The sequence below is a fragment of the Vigna angularis genome, chromosome 7, assembly GCF_016808095.1.
Source record: "Vigna angularis cultivar LongXiaoDou No.4 chromosome 7, ASM1680809v1, whole genome shotgun sequence".
Taxonomy (NCBI): domain Eukaryota; kingdom Viridiplantae; phylum Streptophyta; class Magnoliopsida; order Fabales; family Fabaceae; genus Vigna; species Vigna angularis.
This window is the reverse complement of record NC_068976.1, coordinates 8,963,626-8,974,928: the sequence shown is the minus strand read 5'-3', so window position 1 is coordinate 8,974,928 and position 11,303 is coordinate 8,963,626. Positions and strand designations below refer to the sequence as shown.

The following is an 11,303-nucleotide window of genomic DNA, read 5'->3' as shown; positions in this document are numbered from 1 at the left end:
ACTACAAACCCTAATTGACTTATTATTGTTCCTAAGGAGTAATACTAACTAACATAACCACTTTGATATAATAATTGTTTGTATGGTGTTATGCCTTCTTTTTCTTAGTATTGATTAAATAAATATCTTCTACTCTTTATAGGTATATTTAGTTTTTGTAGACGAGTTTAGTTTGTCCCCATCATGTATATATATATATATATATATATATATATATATATATTTTTATATTACATATGACATCATGCTTTCGGTAATATAAAAAGACCTAAAAAAGATGATATTACTCAGAGTATTTCTTCTTGTACTCTCAAACTTTTTAAAATTCCAAAAATATTTCTGATCAAAAGTAATACAAATGAGTGTGAGGAATGGTTGGGATTTTATATGAGCTGGTCTTCATGTGACGGTGGTGGTTGGTATTGTGGTTGTGGTTGGATTGTGAGAGATGGTTGATTGCGCTCTTCTGTAAGATTTCATTCATTTTTTTTATCATAGTATCAGATTACGTAATATGTAAATGTTACGGATTACACAATTGGCAAGTAATTTAAGTTAATTTGACTTGTACTGAATTACATATTTTTTGAAAAGTTAAATGTTATTATAGATTATACAGTCTAAAAAGTAAAATAACATACCATATTATACAATTTCGAAGAGAAATTGAACATACATTTTAGAATACAAGTATCCTTATGAATTGTATAATCTTAATGTGAACATACATTATCAACTATATAATTGGCAATGTAAATATACATTATGGTTGTATTATCTTAAAAATAAATATATACTATGAATTGTACTATTTGTAATGTAAATATATATTACGGATTATATAATCTAAAATGTGTATTGCATTACAAATTATACAATCCAAAATGATTATTACATATCAGGTTGTGAAATCTGTAATGTAAACATCCGGATGTTTATATTACGGATTGTACAATCCATAACGTTAATTTTTTATTTGAGTCTCTGACTGAATTTATTGTGTTGTTTTGATGTAATTTTACTCAAAATGAATTATTGAAGTAATATATTGGATGAGGTAGATCAGTTGTCTAAGATGGAAGAGTCAAATATATGAGCTATTGGGAAAATAAACATGAAATTGTTGGAAAGGATGGCCTTCTGCCATTTACATTTAATGAGGTTAGTTGATTTTAATTTGTGTGTATGAAAAAGAAAAAGTAGTGATAAGAAATGTACTAAAGTTGTAATGTATATATATAGGTATTTGGAACCTGAGATTATTTACTTGAATGGGTATGTTGGGTTGCCTTTGGTTTTGTAATAGTAATTTTAAGGTTTCACATGATAAATGGACAATAAAGAAGGAAGACTACAATGTTGTTAGGCTACGAAAAGAGGAGGTAAGTACAAGAAATACAAACAGGGATAAAATGTCATAGTATCTGAGATAAAAAAAAAAAAGTGTGATTGTCACTTTAAATTGCTTGGTAAACTGAATCACAATGTTTTGAAGATATTATGTAACAACAATAATCATGAATTTTCGGTACATTAGTTAATCAATCCTATACTAATAGATTGAAAACGAATAAGCAATCAATGGTTATTGACATAACCAAAAGTTTAGTGAAGTCAACTAACATATTAATAACAATAAAAGTGAACAAGAGGAATTCGTGACAACGAAAAACCAATTATATTATGATGATATTCATTTAAGAGATTACGTAGAAAATGCAAAACTGAAATACAACGATTAATGTTTTTGTTAAAATACATATCACATTGCATAATCCAAAATGTATTTTGAATCCAAAATCACATTGCAGATTTATAGAATCCATTATTTTAACAAATCCAAAATACGTTACAAATTTGGCAATCCGGGATGTATTCCAAATCAGAAAAAATTGCCCCACAAACATACAAGTAATGGGAATCAAACCTTCAAGTTTTTTTCTTCGTGTTGCCCAGGATGCTTTCTTCGGTGCTTTCCTCTTCACAACCATCCAACAAATGGAGGTGCAACGAGTTGAAGCTGCTATGCAGATAGTTGTGCCTATGACTAATGGATGTGCAAGGAGTCGCGACTTCCACCAATAGAGGTGCAATGCGTTACATGCTTCTTCCAATGATGGAGGTCCACCCTTCCGACAATGGAGGGGAAAAGGTTAGGTTTTTAACATTTTCTAATGAAGGGTACTTAGGTAATTTTGATAGGGATACGGGGTGCAGGAAGAAGGAGCCTCTTAATCAGCAGGGCAAAAGTTTGGTCCAAATTCCTCCTGATTTAAAATTGAATTGTGAATCACACCCGCTGTCACAAACGAAAGGATATACAGTTCTGTGTTTTTATACAATATGAACTCCGGTTTCAAATGTCAAGGAGCGTAGATTGCACAACTTAACAAAGCAATGGTGAATAGGTTGGATTGTTTTATTCCCTAATAGAACAGAAAAAGAAAACCAAATTCACATTTAAAAATTTTAAATACGTGCCAATGCGTGTTCAATCCGTTCCATCAGTGAGATAAAAGCTTAGTATATGCATTAAGAGTCATCTACCCAACCTAAAATAATTACATCGCTACTGAGAATTGTTCCTAAAGCTATGTGTACACGAGTGGCAAATAAACATCTTGAAGCAGACTTTATATATGCAGCTTAGACGTTTATATCCTCCAGCCAATTTACACATACCACGGAGATCATTCGGAGTAAACTTGTGACTGAAATCCGGCCAGAATTGGTCTCTGATGATATTTAGTGGGAATGCTCTACAAAACATGAATGCAAACAAGGCTTTATAGGAATCACTACCGAAATAATTCCGGAAATGACCACATTATGAACCTTGCAAAAATGTCAGACTCCAGAAATTCAATATGAGCAGCCCTCCCAATCATAGAGTTTAAATTCTTGCCGTAGGAAGTGGCATCAAAATTAACATCACAACGAAAGAAAACTCGATGTTCGGAGGGATTGGCACGAATTTGGTCCAAACAATCATTGAGCATCTCTAGGAACACTCTACCCTTCTTTGAATTGTCATGCGAAGCAGCCTGGCATGACTCAATTCTAGCAGAATGGTAAGGCACATAACCATCCTGAAAAAATTAATTATTTAGCAGTAAACCAAATAAATCCAAGTAAAAGCAATAATAAGCCATAGGGATGGGAAAAGAAAAACGCAGAGATTGAAATCGGATTTCCTTAACTTAGAAATGGTGCCTTATCACACACATAAGATTCCTTACATATTTAAGGTCCGCATACTTTGAATATATATATATATATATATATATATATATATATATATATATATATATATATATATATATATATATATATATATATATATATATTTTATTTATAGTTTTCACTTTTAAATGCAAAAAGCTATCTTATTTCCATTTTATTTCTTGTTTACAAGCTGCTTCAAAAATAAAATAAAATGCAAAAGTGAAAATAAGTGACATTTTTATTTCAAAAGTGAAAGCAAAAGCATTTTCTAATACCAAACAACCACTTAGTATTCCATTTGATCTTAAATTAAGAACGATAAAATATTTCCAACAAAATCTTACTATTTTTTAATATAAAGTTCATCAACCAGCTTTAAATTCTAAAAAAAAAATGAAAAATCCAGAAATCTTGTTTATTTGGCATTTGGATTCATTTCAGAGGCACCATGAGACACGTAACATTTATTAAGAAATAGATGATCAATCTTGTTTACCCATGCAAGTGTATTCACTGTTAAAAAATGATAGTAAAGTGTCTGGAAATGATTTCAATAGTCAGAAGACAAGGGAAAACCTGAGGGGAAGATAGCAAGATTATATGTTTAAAATGATTCAAGGTCTTCCGCTGAAAAAGAAGAGAAATGTGACAAAATATTAGAACTTCAAATTAATGAAACTACACACAATATATGATCCAGGCCTTAAAAGAAAACGTATGAGTTGAAATATGGTGTAAATATTGCATATTTACTGTACAATAAATATAGATTGATTGGATAATAAATATAGATTTGTTTGTAAGAAATCCCTATAATTAAGGGATTGGGATTAGGAGTTTATTTGGTAAGTTTGCTCCAAAATTAGAGTCCTTGTGTCTGGAGATTTATTTCCTTTATTTCAGAAGATTTTTTTTTTTTGTTTCAGGAGATTTATTACCTTTTAAATAGGATTTCGTTTTTCCTACAAATACCAATGTATTTTCTTTCACATTAAGAAAAGCAACTCCATAATAATTGCTTACTTTCTACAGTTATTTTTTTCACATGGTATCAGAGCTCTAGAGCCCTGGTCTCTATTCTTACCACTTTCGACCTTCATTGCCATTTTGTCTTCAAGAGGGTGAAGCCTTAATTGCTGCAGTTCTAGTGTAAAAGCCTTGTTAAGAGTTTGCTTTAGGACTTTACTTCTGTTTTATTGTTGTTTCAATTATCAAAACATTATTTCAGTTTTAAGAAGCAGTTAAGAGTAGTTATATCCTGACTCATAGGATGTTGGTTGAGGAAATTATGTTTAGTTTTTGGGAAGTTGGTTAATGGGAAGTTATGTTTTTTAGTTTTTGGGAAGTTGATTTTTCTGTGTTGTAACACTGTAATTGTGTGTTATAAAACAAAATAGTTGCACTTCTTCTCATCTGAAGATTTGTTTCAATTGCTGCAATACTGCTTAGTTCTTGAAGGACTATTACTAACAATTGGTATTAGAACTTTATTCTTAAGGAACATGTGAGAGTAAATTCTAAAAGCATGGAAGTAGATTCAATCAGCAATAGCACCACCAGTCTTCAACGGTGCAAATTATCATATTTGGAATGTTGGAATAGAAGCCTACTTGGAGGATTTAGATCTATGAGAAGCTGTAGAAGAAGACTATGAAGTTTCTACACTACCCGACAATGACTCAAATAAGCTGTGATTTTCAAGAACAAAATTTGAGCAGTAAGAAGATGCTAAAATTGCAAATGAAGAAGAGGAAGATCAACTTTTTGTTGCAACTTGTTTTTCAAGCAATATCTCAAGTAAATCCTGGCTAATTGATAATGGATGCACCAATCACATGATTCATGACAAGGAGCTCTCAGAGAACTTAAGCCTTCAAAATTTTCAAAAGTTAAGATAGGTCATGACGGTTATATTCTAGTAAAAGGAATAGGAACCATTGTCATTCCAACACTTCCAGGAAATAGAATAATCTATGATGTATTGTATGTACCTGACCTAGACCAAAACTTGTTAAGTGTCGGTCAACTATTAGAAAAAGGCTTTAAGGTGTGTTTTGAGGACAATTGTTGCTTAATCAAGGATGTTGCAGGTCAAGATAGATTTGTTCAAGGTGAAAATGAGAGGCAAAAGTTTTCCACTCAATCCAACTCTAGAGGGGCAAGTAGTTTTTTCAGTAAAAAAAAATGTTGTTGAGTTATGGCACAAGAGACTTGGGCATTATGACTATCTAGGGCTTCTCAAAATGTAAAAATATGAGATGGTCAAAGATTTACCTGATTTTGAAGTGATTTTGAAGACAATTTTGTTGTATAAGTCAAATAGTTTGGTATTAGTTGAAGTAAGGCTGATCATTGTGTTTTATCATCATTCAAGAGTTGAGTGTATCTATCAAGCAATGTTGTTAACGACATTGTTCTAATAGGTAGCAATCACCATTAATTTTACAAAAAGAAAAAACACCTTTGTCATCATTTTCAGAAAAAAGACCTCAAAAAACCTATATACTTCATAGGAATTGAGACAACATAATCCAAAAGTAGAATTGTAATATCTCAGAAAATAAACATTGAATATTTTAAAGGACATAGAGCTAATGAATTCCAAGTTCCTCGTTGGAAGTCTCACATTGACTAGAGATAAGACTAACTTACAGTATATAAACCTCACCTTAAAAGTCAGTTTTGTAAGGTTGAGTTAGGCATAAAGTCCACTTCTTAACATGGTATCAGGGCCATGACTTAGAGTCTATCCTAGTGAAATTTGTTGTTTGTTAGGTCTATTGTTTCACTTGCTATCGAGCCACTATCGAACCACCCATTAATGTCTAGTCACACGCTCAAGATGTATATGCCTTGATAGAGGAGGGTGTATTGAAAGTCCCACGTCGACTAGAGATAAGGCCAATTTACAATATATAAGTGGGTACAAATCTCACCTTATAAGCCTATTTTGTAAGGTTGAGTTAGACTTAAAGTCTACTTCTTAACATCCCTTAACACAATTATTGATCACAATGCTAAACTTCAACCAAGTCAAGGGAAGCAACTTTCAGATAATAAGAGATATAGAATATTGTTTAGGAAAATAAGCAACATTATGGTCACCCATCCTTACCTCTCCTTTGCTGTCAATGTGATAAGTCAATTCCTTAATTGTCCATGTGCATGACATTGGAATGCAATCATTCACATTCTAAAGTACATTAAAGGAGGCTTGGTTTGTTATATGGACACAATAGTAACTCGAGTTGTAGGATACTCAGGCTGTCCTACTAACAAGAGATCCACTTCCAAATATATTATTGTCTTTATAGGTGACAATTTGATTTCCTAGAAAAGCAACAAGCATAATGTAGTGGCAAAATCTAGTGCACAATCATAGAATAAAGCTATGACGTCTAGCACTTGTGAATTTATTTGGTTCAAACAACTACTTAAAGAATTGAGATTTGACAAGTTTACACATATTGCCTCAAATCCAATATTCACTAGGGGACCAAGCATATTGAGATAGATTGTCACTTATTTTGTGAAAAGATTGTATCTAGAGACATTACCACTCAGTTTATTAATTCCAATGATCAATTGACATGTCTTCACCAAATCATGGCAGGGTCCTAGAATTTATTATATTTGTGACAAGCTTGTTGCATATGATTTATATGTGCTAGCATGATGGTGATGATAGCACACACACACACATATATATATATAACATGTTCCTTTCTTGTGCTTGAGACACACAAGGATTCCACCCTATGACTTTATATCCTTTATTCCTACAAGTTATAATATAGAATTCAATTTCTATGGATTAGTGTTAGGGATGTTCATTGGATGATATGAAAAACACTTCCTGTTATTGCTTTATATTTGGTTCTAGAGTGTTTTCTTGGGCTTCCAAGAAGCAAGATATGGTAGTTGTATCAACTGCAGAAACGAAATCTACAGCTGCTATTGCAGCTGTTAATAAAGGCTTGTGGTTGAAGAAAATTCCAGCTCATCTACATGTGGTTCAGACAGGTTCAACTAAAGTGTTTGTAGATAATCAACCAGCAATTTCAATTTCTAATAATTCAATTTTTCATGGAAAGACTAATCAATTCAATATCAAGCTGTATTTTATTAGAGAAGTTAAAAAGAAGATTAAGTTATGTAAGAATATTGCGAGATGGAAAACCAACTGGCAAACATCTTTAGAAAGGTGCTTCCAACAGGGTGTTTCAAGAACTTGAGAGAGATACTTGGAGTCAATAGCTCTACTAATACAAGGATTTTTGACAATACAAATTAGTATTTGTTATAAGAGTTTATTAGAGCATTATTGCTATTGTTGAGTTTTAAATATAAGAAACATGGGTGTTAATGGGTGGCAACAAATTTATTGGTAATTTTAGTTTTGATTTATTTTCTGATTAGTGAGTGGAATTGTTATCAATTCTCAGTTATGTTTTTCTTGTATTTAATGGTTATCAATATGAATAAAAAGTATACGAGCATTTTTAGCCTCAAAAATATGCATTGTTCCTACAGTAACAGCTAAATGTCACATGTCAAATTAAGTTATTCAAAAGAATAGACTTTAAGCTTATGCTTGTGTTAATTGATTCTAACCATTGTAGAACACTTCTTACCTTACATAGTTTATAGAGGAATGTGTTTTGAATATCTTGATCATCTGTGAAGGTTAGTTGATGAATACACTGTGTACCTTTTAGTTTCTTCAAAAGCCACAATCCAGAATTAAACAAAGAGTTTGAACTGTAAAGATACCCTAAGTGTGGACCAGATACCGAAACATATGTATGTAGATATCTTAGAAATGGTTCCATTATGCTCTCTGCAAACACAAGACAATTTTTAGCTCGTAATTTAGAATAGATGAAAACCATCAATTCTTAAGTCATAACCCACCTGCTAGTGCTGTTCTTATAATGATGTTACCGATAGAATGTCCAACAAAACTTAGTCTAATATCTCCTAAACTGCCATATTTTGCTGCTTTGTCCATTTTCTTTTTAACAAAAGAAACAACTTCCTTAGCTAGCCGCCGACCCATTTCTCTGAAGTCTCCTGAGGTTTTATCCTCATTGATCTCTGACATAAGATATTCTATCCTGGGGTCTAACAGAAGCCATTGATTTCGAATAAGCCGTAGATCCAAATGATGCCCCTGAAACATTTTAAGTCATGAAGAATAAGCATCCAAGAATCTTTGAACAATGAAAAATATACAAACACACTCAGGAAAATTGCCAATGTTATGCTTTGGTGAAATTCTTTACACAGCCATTCCCAAGTCTGGATAAAAAAGAGCATGGTTGTTGAATTTTACAGCCAACATAAAACTTTGTTGAATCTTTATGAAATGGATAGACAATGTAATTGTGTTAACTTAGGTGGTACAAGTAACTAATGCCTTGTTTCCTGTTCAACTCAAGTATCGTCTCAAATTTTCAGAGTCCAATGTATTTCATGTGTAGTGGCAAATAAGCATGTTTCCTATATTTCATGAACCCAAGATTCATTTTGGAGCATGGAATACTGCCACATTTACACACACACACACATTTACACACACACAAGGAAATATGCAATCCTTTCTTGGCAAATCTCGACAACTCTTTTCCTATTATGCCAAAAAACCCTTAATGATGAGGTTAGGGTTTTTGGTTTGCGAGCTTTCTCGAAAGACAGCCAACTATCGGTTCATCTTTGCTTGACCCAATGTCTATAAAATAAGTTGGACAATCCAACAAACTAGGACACATAAAAAATACAATATTAATTCCTAAAAGTGGTTGGCCATAAGACTTACCTGAAACCCATGAACAAACACAACAATCTTCAAGACCCGAGGACTACTTTGTGTAGCAGATATTTCATTTGCAGAGTCCAAGTTGAGCCCAGTTTGTACGCTAGTGAGTTCTAAATTTCTCAAGTATGAATTATCACTGATAGTTCGACGTGGTGCATTCATTACACGTTCAACAATCACAATTGGTACGTGTAAAGGATCTCCAAATATGTGCATATCCTGAATTGACCGGTTATTAATCTGCAAAGATGGAATCCATTCAAAGGCCATGTGCAAATGAAAAAAGGAGCTACTGGTTCATGAGCTGATAACTACCCTCATTTGTGCTATGCTTCTTCGACGAAGTTCTGCACGTGTAGCAGCAGTCTCAGGAGGCTGTATAGTTTAAGGCAAAAGAAGATCATGCAATTAGTTATTTGCACTAAAATTAATTTTACAAAGTACCACTACAAAGCTACTTTCTAGAAATGAAGGAACAGTAAAGTACCTACCTCATCAGGTAGCTTCCACATACTGGAAATTCTTTTGTTAGCTGCACGATGGGGAGACTCATCACTCTCACTGTTTATATAATGATGAGGCATCTCAACCTTAGAGTACACCATCCATATTGACCATTCAGCTTTTCGATCCTTAGCCCATGTCTCATGCAAAAATTCTAGAATCTTTATTTTGTTTTCCCTAGAAACAAGAAATGTTATAGCTGATTAAACAAGGTAATGCTTTATTATTATTCTCATGCATGGGTAAAGAAAAGAGCTGCTAAGCATAATGGTCACAATTAACTGCAATATTCTCACGCTATAAGAATGCCAGCATGTGAAGCACTGAATGTGGATTTGTAAAAATATCATTTGAAACGAAATATAGAACGACTAAACAAGGGGAACAGAAGCTAATGTGTCATTTATTTTCCGCTAGAAAACATTCCATAATTGACCAAATGGGCAGCTGAAACAAAATATATATTTGCATATTGTTGGACTTCTTAATTCAAGAAGTCAAGAAAGCAAATAAACCACACCAGCAGATTATAATTCTCTGAATATACTTCTCTTATTCAATGAAGCAAGAATACAATTGTATAGTAATCCCTCCTAAGGAAGCCTGATCTCCCTCCACTGGACTAATGTTCCAGTCAACAACAATTACTAATCTCATGCCCCCCGCCCTTTTCCACTAATTATTATTTATACTCCCCTTTCTCTCTAACAAACTTCTAACCGAAACTCCCTCCTAATTTCTAATGGACATTTTCTCCTTCCCGCCTATATTTCTCCTTATGTATACTTTTATTCCCCTATCAATACCCCCCTCCATCTCAGCAACCTTGTCCTCAAGCTTGAAATTCGGAAACTGTTGCTTGATGTACAATTCCTCTTCCCAAGTTGCTCCTTCTACTCCACCCTCTTGCCATTGGATCAGAACTTGGGATACCTCCTTTCCTTGTTGATTTTTGTCTCGCCTATGTAATACCTTTAAAGGTTTATATAATGGACCTTCCACCTGTAGTTCCTCTGGCAATTCCCCTTCCACCTTATTCTCCCCCGCAGCTTTCTTCAATTGTGATACATGAAAAACCAGGTGTATTATGGTGGTCACTGGCAGCTGCAATTTAAAAGCCACTGGACCCACTTGTTTTTCAACCAAGAAAGGTCCGTAGTATCGAGCAGATAGTTTGGGATGCAGCCTAGTTGGTATTGACACTTGCCTATGGGGTCTTACCTTAAGGAAGACCCAATCCCCTTCTTTTATACTGGACTCCTTCCTCTTTCTATTCGCATACTGCACCATCCGCTCTTGTGCTCTAGTCAGGTGATGTTGCAGCTGGTTGATAGCTTCATCCCGCGTCTGCAAGTCCTGTGCCACTGCTTCTACCAATGTTTCTCCTGGAATAAATCTGGTTAATGTTGGCGGGGGTCTGCCATAAACCGTTTCAAAAGGAGTGCATTTTTCCGCCCCCTAATAACTGGTATTATACCAGTATTCAGCCCATAGTAACACAATGTTCCAAGCCTTAGGTTGTTCTGAACAGAAACATTGTAAATAGGTTTCTAGTATCCTATTCAGTACCTCAGTTTGGTCGTCCGTCTCTGGCTGATATGCGGTGCTCATTCTTAATTTGGTGCCTTGAATTCTAAAAAGCTCCTTCCAAAATGTACTGATAAAATGAGGATCCCTGTCGCTAACAATTGACACTGGTATCCCATGCAGGCACACCACTTCCCTCACGAAGATTTCTGCAATTACCTTTGCTGTA

General features: G+C 33.8%; 1 protein-coding gene across 3 annotated transcripts in view; it reads right to left on the bottom strand.

The window, feature by feature from the left end:
• Positions 1-2,432: 2,432 nt before the first annotated feature.
• The window catches only part of LOC108338072 (uncharacterized), a 28,286-nt gene continuing 19,415 nt past the window's right edge, over positions 2,433-11,303 (bottom strand). For all 3 annotated transcript variants that reach the window (XM_017574754.2, XM_017574755.2, XM_017574756.2), the window contains 7 exons: positions 9,535-9,724; positions 9,359-9,418; positions 9,044-9,283; positions 8,140-8,398; positions 7,860-8,065; positions 3,802-3,852; positions 2,433-3,089 (listed from right to left, as the gene is read on the bottom strand). In XM_017574754.2, the coding sequence (XP_017430243.1) occupies positions 2,799-3,089; positions 3,802-3,852; positions 7,860-8,065; positions 8,140-8,398; positions 9,044-9,283; positions 9,359-9,418; positions 9,535-9,724 (1,297 nt within the window). In that variant the 3' untranslated portion in view covers positions 2,433-2,798. The remainder of the gene's footprint in view (positions 3,090-3,801; positions 3,853-7,859; positions 8,066-8,139; positions 8,399-9,043; positions 9,284-9,358; positions 9,419-9,534; positions 9,725-11,303) is intronic.